This window comes from Lates calcarifer, linkage group LG19 (assembly GCF_001640805.2).
Source record: "Lates calcarifer isolate ASB-BC8 linkage group LG19, TLL_Latcal_v3, whole genome shotgun sequence".
Taxonomy (NCBI): domain Eukaryota; kingdom Metazoa; phylum Chordata; class Actinopteri; family Centropomidae; genus Lates; species Lates calcarifer.
Window position 1 is genome coordinate 2,446,409 of NC_066851.1, and position 17,037 is coordinate 2,463,445.

General features: G+C 40.6%; 1 protein-coding gene across 1 annotated transcript in view; it reads right to left on the reverse strand.

The window, feature by feature from the left end:
* Nucleotides 1–15,826, reverse strand: part of syne3 (spectrin repeat containing, nuclear envelope family member 3) — a 42,446-nt gene extending 26,620 nt beyond the window's left edge. The window contains 8 exon segments of the mRNA XM_051078336.1: nt 3,546–3,682; nt 7,043–7,132; nt 7,134–7,403; nt 8,220–8,375; nt 11,008–11,317; nt 12,049–12,221; nt 13,470–13,627; nt 15,675–15,826. Of these exon segments, the coding sequence (XP_050934293.1) occupies nt 3,546–3,682; nt 7,043–7,132; nt 7,134–7,403; nt 8,220–8,375; nt 11,008–11,317; nt 12,049–12,221; nt 13,470–13,613 (1,280 nt within the window). The 5' untranslated portion in view covers nt 13,614–13,627; nt 15,675–15,826.
* Between the last annotated feature and the right edge of the window lie 1,211 nt (nt 15,827–17,037).

Genomic DNA, 17,037 nt, shown 5'->3' on the forward strand with positions numbered 1-17,037 from the left:
ACCATGACAAGCATAATAATCACATTTAAGTTCTTCTGAAAATCAACAACTGCTTTTAAACTTGGGACTAACTAAATTCATATCTCTGAACTTTGTGTTCATTTCCTCTACAATTACCACCATATCATATTGTGCTTTCCAGGAAACTTAACAAATTGTTAGGAAACTATTAGGAATAATGGCCCCGTTTAATAAAGTGATACTGCCAGGGCAAATAGGGTTAGGTAACATAATTAGGGCGTCAAAGAAGATGCCTAATGGTATGTTTTACCCTACCGAGCAAAACGTCTCACTTGTCTTCACGCGACTATATTTTAGGCTGTTTAACCAAAATCCCACTTAAATTATCATTACCTCCCAGCTAAAGAGACTACACAGCTCAAAACAACCAACTCATATCTGGGTTTTAAAAATTAGAGCACTCCATTAAGCCCCACAAATCTCTGAAAGTAGCACTAAAAGATCAGTAGGACAGCCAACTGCAACTGCAGGGAAGTAGAATTCAGACATAAGGAATGATTATTAATTTTGAGTAGTTCATATTGTTATTGTTTGCGTCCACATCATGACGGGGGATTTTAACCAAGCATGCTTAAGGACTGTACTCCCCAAATTCCACCAGCATGTCAAATGTCCAAACAGGGGGAAAAGGACACTTGACCACGTATATTCCAACATTAAGCATGCTTATAGAGCGACCCCCCTCCCCCACCTAGGACAATCCGACCATCTCTCCCTGCTCCTCATCCCGGCCTACACCCCCCTCAGGAAGCAATCAAAACCAAGCACCCAAACCATCAAAACCTGGCCTGAAGATGCTCTCCTCCAGCTACAGGACTGCTTTTCTTGCACAGAATGGAACATCTTCGAACATCAGGACCTTGAGACACACACGGAGACTGTCCTCTTCTACATCAAGTGCTGTGTAGAAAACGTGACAGTCACCAAACGCATCCGGGTCTTCCCAAACAGGAAACCCTGGATGACAAGTGAAGTCCAAGCCCTGATCAGAGAGCGTAACTGAGCCTTCAGGACGAGGGACGGCTCACTGTACAGCACTGCCAGAGCCAACCTGAAGGAGAGGCATCCGACAGGCAAAGGAGGCCTACAGGAAGAAGACGGAGGGCTATCTGATGGACAACAACCCACAACAGATGTGGAGAGGCATCCAGGCCTTAACCAACAGCTGTTTAACCTGTCCCTGACCCATGCCACTGTCCCAACATGTCTGAAGCTCCACCATCATCCCCATTCCCAAAAAACCTGCCATAGACAGTTTCAATGACTACAGACCCACTGCCCTCATATCTGTAGTCACGAAAGTATTTGGAGCGGCTGGTCTCCCAGTACATCAGGGACTGCCTTCCCTAACACTTCCTCACACACCGCCCACAATCTGATAGACTCGGCCCCACCTCTCCTCCACACTCACACTCAGCACTGGCTCCCCTCAGGGCTGTGTGCTGAGCCCCCTGCTGTACGCCCTGTATACCTATGACTGCACTCCAACCCACCCAACCAACATCATCATCAAGTATGCAGATGATACCACCGTGGTTGGGCTCATCTCTGATGGGGATGAGACAGTATACAGGGCTGAGGTAGAGAAACTGTCCCTCTGGTGCTCAGCTAACAACCTGACACTGAACGTCCAGAAAACAAAAGAACTCATCATGGACTTCAGAAAGGACAGACAAGACCACACACCCCCCTCATAAAATGGAGAATGTGTGGAAACTGTGCCCACCTTCAGGTTCCTGGGCACCCACATCTCAGCCGATCTCTCCTGGACCCACAACACCACCCTAGTGAAGAAGGCTCAGCAGCGGCTGCATTTCCTGCGTGTGCTCAGGAAAAGCTGCAGCTGCCCTCTGCTGGATGACATATCCAGATCCTGCTGCCTCAGGAAAACCAGGGCCATGCCCTCCCTGTTTGACCAGTTGCCCTGCTTCAGGTCAATCAAGTCCAGATCCCCTCTGCCATTCAGACCGTAAACAAATGCTGACCATACGCCGCCATACCCCCACCCGCTCCCCTCACCCCACCAACACCACACCTCACACACACACACACACACACACACACACACAGAGCCAAGGACACTATCCATCACCTGCACCTAAAAGTGTCCTAGACTCTTTGCACGATCGTGTGCTATTGTGTGTATGTGAATTCTATTTAAAGTAGACATTGTAAATTTTTGTAATTCTTGTATTTTTTGTATCTCTTGTATTATATTGTGTACACTTTCTTATTTCTTATTGTATTTAAATCTCTTCTAAGTGCACTGTTTGTCTTCGTGGAGCACCCACAATTTCATTGTACTTAACTGTGCAATTGACAATAAAGCCTATTCTATTCTATTCTAAAAGACAAAGGGAAGCTTGCTGATGATCAGGTTTACTTGTGGAAGTTAGTGTTCAGTAACTTGACTGAATGTAATTTTGTTTGGGAAATTCTGAATATACAGCACTGAAGTACAGCATCAACTGACAGGGACAAGGGACTTCACATGGGTCTTGCTTTATCTAACCATGAGGAGGGTCCTGAGGTCTAAATCTAGTTTTAAGATTATTCTGATTTTCACACAATGCAAGTAAATAGGTTTCACAACCACACCTCAGTCTCATGTTTAATATGCAGGTATACTAACAGTCATAGCTAACACTGAGCTGATCCCAAATAATCTACAAGCAAAGGGTTTTATTTAGAGGGGAAGGGATGTTCATTTCTACTGAAGAACTACTTAGTCATCTGAGATTAAAATCTATGTTTAGTAAAGCTTAAGGTTTGTGACAGACTCACTTTTATGTCGGAGATGAGTAGCAGCTACACAAGCATCATTTTTCACACACTCGCCTGTGTCCTTTGTGTGTAATTAAAAAGTACATCAGTGGCAGAGGATGGCCATCTCACCCCTGGCTGACACTGGAATATGTTCGTGAATGAACTTCCAATTTTGCACAACGTGAGCATTACTAAACATGGCAACACATTGTTAATGTTGGTATAAAATCAGAACAAGCAATAGAAGAGAAGTGAGAAGCTGTATTAGTTTCTCTTCTGAATTTTCACCAGTTCCTGCTGCTGACTTCATCATGATATACTGCCCCCGCTGTCCTTGCTCTGAATGTTACGGATGCATAGCATTAATTCAGGAGAATGCGCAGACCCAATACTAAAGGAATGGAGGATTTGCAAGGTAGCTATGAAACAATTGCATAGTTATACAGATATATCAGTGCTAAATTCACACATACTTCAGTTGAAATTATGTTGTAACAAACAACCGACTTAATGCGGTTAAACATTACCCTTTTATATACTTTTACTATATTGCATATGCTAATCAAAGTAAAGGACAGTCAAGAAAGGAATATTCTCAGAAATGAGAAATGAATGAAATAAATGGAAACTGTCCTGGTAGGTAAATGCAAACATTGGGTACTGCAGATAAGTTGCAGGTATTATATGGCCTACAAGTGATTCACTAGGTTTTGCCTTTTAGGATTTTTTTTAACAGTGGTAAACTTCCTGTCACATACCTCTGATGCTCTTTGACAACAGCCAGGACGTCATCAGAAAGGTGGCGTGAGTCCACTGAGAACCTGAAGAGCTCCTTGAGCTGAGATTTAAGAAGTTCCACTTGGGATTCCTCCCCTGCCAGTGTATTCCTGACACCCTGCAACATAAAAGAATATGGAACACAAGCAAAGTGAACTCAAGCCACAATCAGCAGATTTTCACCACAGAAACCTGAGTCACACACTTACTCTGCCACTGTTTATTAGAGCTGTCACTTTTTCAAAAAGTCAAGTTGGAATGAATTCTAACTGACACGTAATTCATTCAAATCAATTCAAATGCAATGCCATTTAGGGTATCCAGTCTATGCAACTGGGCCACGTATCTTTGCATATAATTCTTGATACCTTTCAAGTGATGGTCAGATGGCAGGCTAGCAGGTCTGACACCAATTTTGCTGTTGCTGTAGAGTATGGCAGTGCTTTTTACAAAGATGCAAAAGAGCTTCATCTTTTTGCATTTTGCATACATTGGACTTGAATACTTCAACATGCTTTCAGCTGATTCAGAGTTGTACTATCATTATGCTTTACTTGCTATGTTGTCTCATTTTTACTTATTAGCTTAGATTTGATGTGCAGTCAGCAGCATGCACCATATCAACTGTATGTGCACATGTAAGTAATAGCTGCATTATTAATGTGACACTAAGTTCGCTTTAGGTGTGTCAGCTGCTAATTGGAAAGACTAAATAAGATGTAGCTATAATGACTTTTAGCAGCTGCAGATTCTTTTCACATCTGAAAAGAATCTTGACATCTGACACAGCTACATATGTACATTTTATTTTTTTCCATTTAGTTCTGACACGATTATCCACCTAAATCAGTGAGTTGATAATAAAATTGTTACTAATGTAAATGTACTGCAACTGTCTGTAAGGTGTTATTGTATCTGTAGTGTTTCCCTTACCATTATCAACATTTATGTTCTTTTCTCTCCGTATTAATCAGAGCATGTTTTGATGTGAGACAATTTTCAGTCCAGTTAGATCCAGTTCAAAATCGTCTCAGTTCTGTGACTCACTGGTGTCAATGTTCATTAAATCAGTAGCCAGTCAGTGTCCACAATCCAACGGACTGTACAGTAAAGTGACTACCTCCCCAACTAGTGACTCATTTGTGACTCACCCAAACTTCCTTCAAAAGAAAAAACAAAAGTGACAATATACTGTAACTGCTGTTCTGTGTCTTTTTTGTTGACCTTCCCTTTTCACATTCCTTTTCACAGCAGGTTTAAGACTTGCATTTACACTATTTCTTATGCAGGTATGTCACAGAGAAACTCAACATTCAGTTTTTATCAAGTACATCAAATTAGCCTTTCGATCCTTGCAGGCCTTCTTCAGATTAGGAGTTAACCTGTGATATCCAGTAACTGGAAGCGAACATACATCAGCCATACAGAGCCCTGATATATGGCATAACTATTTAAAATATATATCTAGCATTCAACAGATATATGAAAATTTCTTCTTACTGTTTACTGAAGCCAAAAAGCTTAGGATGGCTTCTTTCCAGCAACTGAAATGTGCCCTCATTAAATAATAAATACACTTACTGAGACAGAGCATATAACCTGTATTTTCTTTAAGGTTAGAGGGTCTTTAAGGCCATTAATTGTTTGGTATTTCTCTTCATTGTCTGTCCAAGTGAATTCTGAGTAGGAGGATATTTCAGCTACAATGGCATCTATCTGCAATGTGGATAAACTTGAGTTGTTTACAATCTATTTCTCTTCAACTAAAAGTGAAAACAGATTGTGTCACAGTGAGGTGAGAGCCTGTCTACACTGCAGCAGATGACAGACAGATGAGTCCACCAGATCACTTTGCATTCCAGTCACACCCAACAGAAGCAGCTCCACAGGTCCACAGGTAGAGAACTCTGTAAAAATTTTCTGAACAGTCTCCTGCTGACTCTGGCTTTTATCCATCACATGCTACAAATATGTAAATAAAACATACTGTATGAAGGCTAAATCCTATAGTGGCAAAGCATGTCACATTTATTCCCATGTTTCTGCTGAATGGGGACTGCTTTTCAATCCACCGCCAGCAGAGACTTCCCAGACAAAGAAGTGGATGAACCCAGCATATACCACAGTGTGAAACGGAAATAATAATCTGACTGTACACCTCACTGAGGCATTCAGTGAGTCCACTAAAGAAGATTCACTGACAGGGCTGCAGGATTAAGTTTCCAGTGTGTATTCCATGTGAGCCAGGTTGTGAAATATACCGTGCTGAAGATAAAGAACTCAGTCAAGACTCATCATGTTAGGACACAAAGGTTATATCACCTCGGAGAGGAACTAGAGGAGGAATGATGTTATGAGGTATGAGGGAAGGCAGTGAAATGACTACAATGTATAAAAAAAACAAGAGATCGGGGAGTGTAGATGGAGTAGATGGAGTGCAAAATATTCTGGTATGCTGGAAAGGACTGAAGTGAAACTGGCAATGCCAGAGCAGACATGATTCAAACCTGTGACTGGATATAAAACCTCAATCCTCTTTTACTAAAATGTGTCCAAAATATGGAGTATCCAAAACTCTCAGGTACTGACTCCAGCATCAAATGTATGGCCAGATTTATAATCTTAAACTGTACTTCATTAACAAGACAGTTTTGTTTTGTCTGTGCTCTTCTCACTGGTTTCACGTGGACAGGGATCAGTTGGAAAAATATGATGTCACCTAGTTTGTGCGCCAATCAGAGTTCAGCAACATTTGAATTCTAATCTCATGGCAGTTGGTTGTTTGCTTATGTGATCAAACCACACCCACACAGTACTAAAGCAGGTCATTTTTCACTCCTAATAAATAGTAACTTAAGATAGTTTATTTTTCAAAATGTCATCTCCTTGTTGCCTTTTAATAATGAATATCTAATGTTTCAGAGTCATGCTAAAGATTTAAGTAAATTTGATGGATTTTAACAACAGTCTTGGTTATAAAGGTGAAACGAGCCCAAAGAATTTGAATAATACAACATTATTATTACATATTACAGGAAGAGATACCATGGTATATACAGTATGGTGAAATTTCTGACAGTACAACAAATTTATAATGAGTGTGTTTACATGAACTCTTATTAACCGGGATACAGTCAATAGTATGATTTCCTAGTTGTCATGTAAATGAGAGTGATCTCATTAACTGAGAAACCTGATTTCCTCCAGTAGATACTATATCTCCTAGTGAATGCTTTACAGGTAACCCAGTTTGAAATCAGCTGTTATATGTAAGAATGTGCAGGACAAACACTTAAAACAGAGTAAGAGCACTATGGTGGGATGGAGGACGTGATAATAAGTCCTAGCATTAGGAGATTATATTTATATTCCTGTATTTGTTGAAACTGATGAAAATGAGTAGGTCACTTCAGGACTGCATTAAGTCTACATTCACACTAATTGTAATAATACTGCTGATATGTTCAGAGGAACCTACCGTGTATTTCCTCCACTGGCCCACTATCTGCTCCTCAGTGTGGTCACTGCAGTCCCCGGGCTCGCGGCCCTCCACCAGCTCATGGTCGAGCCCGTTGCAACAGCACCCTGAGGCGGCCGATGTCTTCTCCCAGCCGCTGGCACCTGGCCACATACTGAGTGTGTGAGTCCAGTCTGGAGCGCAGGCCCTCCTCAGCCTCACACAGGCCCTGCCTCAGCCTCTGCCAGCCCAGCCTCAGCTCCTCAGCTTCCTCCACCACCACCTCCGCCCCCGCAGGAGAGGTGCATCCCCTAACTGCCTCCGCCAGACCCTCAATGTGCTGAAGGGTCATCTCCTCACCGGCCACGCTGTCGTCCAGAGCCTGGCACAGGGAGGCAGAGGTAGAAAGATTACAACAAGCTGTCTTGGATTACCAAGATACAGTGAGAAAAGAATATCATAACTCAATTATTATATTTTAAATTAGAAGTACGCAAAGAACTGGAAGAGTTAGGCCACTGGGAAATAGGATTTTCCAGAGGTGTGATATTTCCACAATCAGTAATTTAGCAAAATGGAATTTCACTCACTTTTCATTTTAAAAAGGCTTTTAAATGAAACTTGATGTTACATGTAAAAGCCAGGCTGCAAGCTAACTCTGGTACAATAAATCACATGGTAACACATATGTTTAACATTATACATGGTCATTTATAAATAAAATAAACACAATTTCCTGCTTAAAATTTACTGCAATAAACTAAGAATTCTGGGACAAAATTTGGACATGTATATGCTATACTGTAGTGTTATCTATACATTGCTTTTCTTTATACCAAATACATCCTGCTGTCCCCACAGATCACACTTACTGTATTGTATCCATCCATTTACTCTCTTATGACGTTTTGTACCAGTAAAGACATTTATGTTTACTTTTCATTTGGTTGGTAAAAAATTCAAAGCATTTCAATTTTATTTACATGGCACCAAATCACAACAGAAGTTATCAAGGCAGTTTTCATATAGAGCAGGTCTAGAAATTACTTAGTATATGTTACACAGGTGAGAATATTAATTCAAATTCTACCTGTCCTTCATTCTGCCTTCTCCCTTACTGAAAATAACAGACAGGATTTGAAACTATGAATATGGTGACATCTTTTTTTTTTTTTTGTATATACAAGTTGAGTCTCACTTGTAAGACTTTGAGCTTGTTCTCAGCTGTATCTTCCCTCTCCATCAGATCAGTTAGCTCCTTGGTTTTTGACAGCAGCCAGGACTGGAACCTCTGAACACAGCCTTGGTACGTCTGGTGCTCCTCAGCGATCTTCTGAAGCAGCGACAGACGCTCCTAGCACAGCAGGAGACACACCTCGTGGTAAATTTTTAGCATCACACTGTTCAAAATGAATGAAAATTTTTCAGCAAACATCACAGACTTCACATTTGGGTATCTGAGTGAGGAGCTTAGATGTGAAGGAGAACCTGTATTCTCCTGTGAGGCTTTCGACTGTCATCTGTTACTTCAACTGCATGTTGACATTTTAGACAACAAGAACACAGAGACTAGTAAAAAGAGCCAGTCCACAGGTAGGAGGTGCTTCCAGGGAACATGACACCTTATAACACAGCATTATTTAAATCACAATTCTCCCATTTGGAATAAGAAGCACTGCTTTGCCAGCAGACTGGTTTGTTAATGTGAATGCAGGATGTAGGTAAAGACTGACGTGGGTGTGTGGTTATATCTGACTGACATTTGAAAGAGCTGTCTGAAAAGAAAGAGGAAGAGTAGCCTCATTGTGTAGCTGACAGAGGAGAAAAGCAGCCTTCATTGATTTGTTCATGTTGACTAATCCAACACTACTTACTCTGAATGTAAATTATCCCCATTTGAAATTCAATACACAGCAAACTTTTGTTTCCCTTTGCAGATTGATTAAAGATGCACAGGGTAAACATCATCATGTTTTTCATTTTCCTCAAATTTATGTACAGTTTTGTGGCTCAGAGTTTTGCTCTAATACGCAGAAAAGTAAACAAGTAAACATGAATAGAAGTTTGAGGTCCTTGCTGATAATGTAAATTAAGGGCTCACTGATTTGTGGGAATATTCACACATAATGTATGCTCACATCGATTCAAAATGTAACCTCATGGTCGCAATTTTCGTTTCCTTTGATCCTCCACAAAACATAATACAATTAAACAACATGCACTACATACTGTATGTGTGTGGGTGTCTATGTGTGTGTATCTCTGCATGTGGTGGTGGTTGAGAGGAAAAAGAATGAAAGTATAGTGAAGTAGTCTCTATTTCAAACCACTGCTAGTGAGACTGCAAGGCCTGCACTTCCTGTTACAAATAAGCTGTTCCTTATTCAAACAATGGAATTCTCTTTTGCTTTGCTCAAGAGGATTGACGTGCTTTCATTTCATGGTTCAATTTCATTTTCTTTCTTTGAGTATTTGTTTAGTTCTTTCAGTTCGTTGACTTCTCTCCTCCTCTGTCTTTTGCTTTTAAAGCATTATTCTATACACATTCTACTGGCTGATCTGTGTGTAGTTTACATAAGCCACAAGCCCCTGTACTCGCATTAGCATATACAGAACTGGGTGCAAGGCTCTGTCCAGACTTATGCAATACTGCAAGACCCTGATCACTGACATGCATTTGCATAAACACTGTATAGAACTACTCAGAACTACTCTAGTTGTAGTTCATGCTCAGGATGCATGGTACAGTGCATTATACAAAAAGTATACACTACACTGTGATAAGACATTAAGATAAATAAGACATTAACAATTTATAATTAATAATTATTAACTGTTGTTTCTAACTTGAAAACACATTGTGTGCATTATGCGCAGCCCCTACAACTGTACAGTATGAACTGTAGGAACTGTAATAAAAAGGACAGAGTACATACAATACACTCACAGAGGACCAGGGCCAGAGATGTACATTTTGCCCCAAGGTTGCTTCAGATGTTAATCCAGCCATTACACACACAACCAGCATTACCCCTTCACAGATGTATGCCTCTGCCAACCAGTCCAGTTGCAGTTAATAGTGTGTCAATTCTTGACATGGGCAAAAATGTGTTTTGTGAGGTCACAGAGATCTTGACCTTTAACTACCAAGTCAGTTCATCTTTGAGTGCAGGCGAGTCAAACGTTTGTAAGGATGTAACATTTGAAAGGATTCCCTCGAGGCACTCCTTAGATGGTTCCTTCCTTTGAAAAGGCCAAAAACATGTTTTTTGAAGTCTCAGTGACCTTGAGCTTTGACCTTTGACCAAATTCTCATCAGTTCATTCTTGAGTCCAGGTGAATTTTTGTGCCAAATCTGAGGACATTTTCTCAGGACGTTTCTGAGATATTGCGTTCATGACAATGTGACGGACAGACTGGCAACCCGAAAACATTATGCCTCCAGCCAAAACAGCTCTATGCACAGCATTATAACTTTTTTCTTTGTTAGTGGTTTGCGCATCTACTTCAGTATTATGGACGTTATTCTAGCTAACTTGCCAATGTCCAAAAAACAGGTCACTATCTTAACAAAAAAAAACAAAAAACAACAACAACAACGAATGTTTTCTGACACTCTGCTGCACGTTAAGAGATGGACTCACCATTAATGGAATGAAATGCACAAAAGACACTTTCCTTGCTTTATTAGCAGCTAACTAAGCAATAGTAATGAAATGATTGGTCAATTAATCAGTTAATGGATTTTCTGATCAACAGAGAAATTTGAAACAGTGACAATCACACACTGATGTACTGATGTACGTAACATTTTTTACATTGGTTTCAGCTTCTGTTTTCCTCATGCATGTGCCACCAGTTGTGTGGCTGCACCTCTCACACACCCTTTGGAACATTGAGCATATACTAGTATATACAAAGTATTAATATGTTCAGGCTGTAGTGAAGAGTAGAGGGGAATCAGAAGGAGTTAATAAGTGCCTCACCTCAGCTCTGTCCCTGACATCATTGTAGGCCTCCTGCAGCCTCTCCTGGGCCTGGGGCTCCACACTAGGGTCCTGGGTTCTGTTGTGCAGCGCTGCAGCCTCGTCCAGCAGCCTCTCCAACAGCACTGCCTGGCCGTGGATGTCGCTCACCACCACCCTCTGCTGGTCCACCTGCCAAAGCTTCTCCTTCACCCCCAGTTGAAGCTCCACCGTGACGTCCAAGCTGCGCTGCTGCTTCGTCAGCCACAACTCAAACTCTTCATAAGCCTTCAGGTACTCGCTCCAGTGGAGCCACACCCACTCAATCCGACTGGGTGTGAGAAGAAACAACACAGGGAAGACTTCGTTATTGGCAATTTGTGAATATGTTTCAACAGTGTTCACATGCATATGTTTGTACATAAAAGTGACTTTTTTGAAAAACTGGGTTTTATCTCCCTACCTACTTATTTAGTTATCTAATTGGTCAGGAAACTACTTGCTGAGCAAAGCATCTATAATTTAGATGCAATTACAAACCACTAGATATTTGTAATGAGACCTCAGATATCGTGCAAACCAGCTAAGTCAACAACAACATGTTGGTGACTGGCTGACACAAATACTGTTCCTAAATACACTAAAATCAATTTAACTCACGCTCACTATGGCACAATAGTACCATGGCACTACTGCATTGTTTACACATGAATCAAATTTGTCAGGTTATAAACGGAGCATCACAGTTCATTCTCAACATTGGAGTAGTTTGATAAAACTTAACTCAAGGGCGTCTTAATACTTCATCTCAGTCTGTTGTATTGCCACAGAAATGGTACAGAAGTCAGTGGACAACCAGCTGGTATTATGCAGCCAAATGACCAAGCAATGTGGTTGAAAGTTATGGAAATGAGAAGCTACTGATGAAAAGCTATTAAGGCTGAAATGTGGATCTGGCCATCAGGCTAAACTAATAGGTAGGAGAGTCAAACACCTACAAATTATTATACATAAAGCACATTTGAAGCAGTCTAATTGAATCTTGAGTGAGTAGAACAGTACCTGTGACAATGGATGATGTAGGTGCAGGTCTCTTCCCACAGGCTTTTCAGATCTTTGAGCTTAGCGTGGGTGTGGTTCCTCAGCTCTTCATCTTCACTCTGCAAAAGGCTGTTGGCTGCCACCAGCGCCATGTCCATCTTCACACGACCTTCATGCTCCGATTGATGGATTTTCTACACGTTCAAAAGGGCAAAGGGAGTGTCACGTTAGTCCATGGAAATGTGTACATTCTGTACCTGTAGCATTAAGTATTCAAAAAGTAAAGCAAAAGTAAATTTTCTACTGTTAAAGGGTGTGTTGCTGTTGCGATGATTGATACAGTAGCAGCTTTCTCACACAACATGTATTTTAAGTGGTAACACTTCTCAAAAATGACAATGCAACAATTTCCCATTAATCCCTTTCACTTTCTGTCCTTTTTCCTGAATAGCGTCTTTGGCAGAAAAGAATAAACATGTTGAGAGTTACCCCAATGCCCCTATTTATATTATTTGTTATATAAAGTGAAAACATGTTTTTTAATCTGTAGAAGTCCCTGGCAGAAATTTCAGCTTTGAGTCTCATGTAAGTCTCAGGCTTTGCAGAGAATCCTGGTCTAAGGATCTCTCCCTGCTGCTGCCATAAGTCTGGTATTAAAAAGGTGATGAGCGATGCCTGGTTTTCACCAGATGTAGTCTTTGGAGTTCCGCCCAAAGTGTTCAATTTTTGAACTCTTTGAGTGTAGACTGACGGACAAAAATATTAACTTCATCCATTTAAAATTACACTTGCAACACAATAAATTTTGCAAACAAATGAAGAGGTCTGAATATTGTCTGAAGCCACTATATACTCTGATCTGCTACACCAGTAAACCGCTGACAGGTGGACTGAATAATCATCTCATTATAACACAATGTTCTGCTGGTAAACCTTAGATCTTGCACTCATCTGGATGGTAATTTGACACGTACCCCCGACCTAAACATTGTTACACTATTTAGTGGCGTTACGAACAACGTGTCTGTGATTTTGTTTCAACCGTTTCATGCTTTATTCTAATAACATACATATGAAGATCAATATTAAAATTTAAAAATGGCACATAGACAAAATCTTTCAAATGAAACTGATTTAAAATACACAAAATACTGAATTACTAAAATGTATTTATCCATTTCATATTGACTTTAAAAACAGAGCGATACTGTGTCTCATTTAGGTTTTTATGTGTAACTGTGTCTGCTCAGTGATTTCTTCATTTGTTTGTGTATCTACTATAATGTCCAATGTAATTGGTCACGAAAAATGATCCAGATACTGTACCCTGCTCAAAGACCAAAAACTGCAGCTGTCTCCATTCTGGTGTCTAATGACAGTATGCTAAAGTAGTAGCAAGAGGTCAGAGGTGAAGGGTCAAATGGTAAATGTGTAAATCTCACCTCTGTCTCCCTGAGTCGGGCCTCCAGGGCATCTCGGGGCCCCTGGGTGTTGTCGTTGGCCTTCAGCCTCTCCTGGATGGCCTTCATCCAGGAGAGGGCTGCCTCCAGGCTCTCCGTGAACTCCTGCTGCTCCTGCTGTGTCATGATCAGTCCCAGGCCTGAAAAGAAAATGAGCAGTCTGATTAGATCACTTGCACACACACTGTCTGTACTGTCCAACAATCTGTGGACATGTTACTACAGTGTTTGTATCCACAAAATATAGCATAATGTAATAAACTGGTATTGTTAGCGATGGGTAACTTGGCTCACGGTTTTCTGACTTATGGTAGTGGAACACGGTCAACTCTAGTGTGACACCATTCCCAGCTCCCATTTCAAAGGTAAATGAAATGGAGGATAACAAAAATATAGATATTGGTTGCATCATGGGAAATGTAGGATCCAGATTTTTTGGAGCAAGCCTCATATAGCAAGGACTAAAACTCTGAATACCTTGGCTTTTGCTGCTTCGATTTTGACTTTGTGTGTCCCCAGCTCTCTGGCAATGCAATACTAAATCGCTTAAGTACCTCTTTACATGATTTGAACACAGCTAAGAGACATAACAAAGAGAAAAGAAAAAAAATCTTAGTAGGTCTGTATGATGAAAACCAGCAGACACACTTTTTGTGACTGGTTATGCATTTGCTGTAGGGCTGTAGAAACGACCTCTCCCTATCTTGTGCTTCTGCCGTAAACCAGTGTTTTCCAACATAGGAGTCAGGGTCCCCATAAGGATCCTGAGCGGAATACTGGGCCAGATTAATAACATTCTAATACAAAAAAGTTTTAATATTTTTCAGACTTTCCTTTAATCATTGCTGCTGAGCTGCTACTAGACACACACCCTGTGACAAGACAACCAGAGAGACAGCTTCATATGAAGGGGAAAGTTGAATCAACATCTCACTGACACAGCATCAACCAAAAATGTAGGGTTTTTTCCATTTGTGCTTGTGTCCTTCTCCTGTCTAATACTTTGGGAAGAAATTTTATTAATTTGCTTCCTACTTGTTACATGTTTTTTTAAGAATTTGGCTATAGCAAACATTCCAGGAATTCGGTCAGCTGCATTAAAACCCAGTGCTGTGTTGTGCAGAAACTCAGTGTGCCCTCAGGAGCTGCAGCAGGGAGGAAAAAAACCTTGAGAGCACTCAACTGACAGAGGTAATAAAATGTATGGGAGGGAGGAGTCCTGGCGCTGCAGGAGCACAGAGAGGCACCACATCATAACTTAGAGGGAAAATAAAACTCAGAGACATTTTCCTGAATGACTCATTTCTCCCCACCACAACATTCTTTCTACCCAATTTCGGCTTGTTTTGCCTCAGACTCTTGAAACTTGGAAATACTTAGAACACACTGTCCTCAGTGAAAGCTGACAAAAACACTTCTTTACACTCCCCCAGCAGATTGTCGTCATTTATCTGGTACTATGTGTACTACCAAACTAGCAAGAAATCTCTTGAAATTGTGGCTCAATTCCTTTTTCTAGTCCAGCAAATTTTCTGACGATGGTCAAGTTTGAAACCATATAACAGTGCCAGGGTTAGCTCCACAGCTAGTCTGCACCTGCGATGAAGTAGCAATTTATAATTTGTATTTCTTTATGTCATGGTATCACTTTTGTAGCGACAGCCGCAGTCTGAATGAGACAGTTAAGCCCCTACTTCCTCAGTCTGACAGCTCGTGCTGTAAACTCACGTTAACATGAATTTAAATTTATTTCGCTCACACGTGCCACTGACGGCGGTAATATTTAGTCTTCTTGTTTGCTTGTCATGCTAACTGCGGTCACCCTACCGTTTTTAATTCAAGGACGCTTATTAATATTAACTCACAGTCTAACTTCTAGGTATAAGTTCAGTCTGGTATAAACGAGCTATACGCTATGCTAAGTTAGAGGTGAATATACAGCCTTAGAACCGCACAGTTTTACGGTTGTACGGATATGCCCGACCACAAAACACAACCAACCCATATGGATAAACAGCAGCTCTGCGCAGCTCATTATAGTACAGTAATCTTGTGTGGAGCTGCTGTGAGCGAGAGAAGCTACATGGAGTTATCCGTGTTTGAGGCAGGCCTATTATCATTAAGCTAGCTGAACAACGGTGCAAATTTACTGGTCAAATTCGGCTCACTGAGAATAAAAACACTTACAGTTTTGTGTTCATCAGGTGCAACGGAACGCTAGTACGAATGCTGTCCTGCTGTGTTGTGTACAGGAAAGTTATGGCAGGCAGGAAGTAAAGCCGAGGCCGCCCAGGGCTCCAGTCAACCCACAGCCTGTCATGGTGCTTTCAAGGACTCCTTGTAAACTACAACACGACCCGAAAATACAAATGCAACCTGCCTACACCACTAAAAAAAACTTTTAGTGTGCAGGGCAGTTGCAGCGTAAAAGACAGAAAAGAAGCAAAGCATTTCAGGGATCCCTTATTGTATGACACAACGGTGCCGAGAGCACTATAATGGTCCAATTGTACGAAAAAGCATTTTTATCCAAGTTTAAAGTAAACAATATATGAAAAAATGATAAATATTTAAATACACTTTTAAAAAATCATTGTATACCCTGGAACTCTGGGCTACACTAGAATTTGTGGTATTTTCCAAAAGTAGGGTGACATACATATTTAACCACAAACTATCTTGTCAAGAATTCATGAATCTATAATATGAATTCATATTATTCATGTCAGTTATTCTGGGTTGATGGTTATATTTCCTTAAAATTTTACTTTGACAAGAGCACAAGAGTTTACTGATGCTTCCTTCCACAATATACTGCCAAAGCAGCAATAATAAGAAACAGGGCTGGGCAACATGGCCAAGTCAAAACAAGCGAACAAGTCCAGGTCGGTGGCAAGATTCCAAAATCCTGGAAACAGGCAAAAAAGGTCGTGTTTGACCTTACTCTGACCATGCACTGACTCCTGATGACCTCTGACACCTTCCTAGGCAATGCTGTGCTGGTGTTCATAGCCAGCAGATGATGTCTGTTTCCACTGTTCAATCAGTTTTTACATCAAATCTATTTTTTTGGTGTCACCTACAGTGAATGTCACCCAAAGTGTGTGTGAATGTATCCAAAGCCTGATATATTGTTTCAGAAGATCCTTCCCCCCCCCACCTCCTGATTTTCAGTCACACACACACTCACATACACATCACCTCTGCCACAACTGGACTGGACTGTGTAATAGGTGATTTTAATTTTAATTTAATTTCAATGTAATTTGTAATTTCTATTTATGCACTTATTTTAACTTATTCTATTTTTTATATTTATTTTTAATACTATTGTATTATTGCTGATGAGTGGTGTGGCATTGTTGTTGTTGTTTTTATGAGCTACTGGACAGCTGAATTTCCCTTGAAATTGAATTGAATTGAATAATCTATCTATTATTTATAAAAACACAAGTCACACTGGGTGACATGTTCCTGCATTACCTTTATTAGTGGATATCCACCACTTAAAATAGTCCACAACAAATGTACTTTGTCCTCCTGTTTGTAG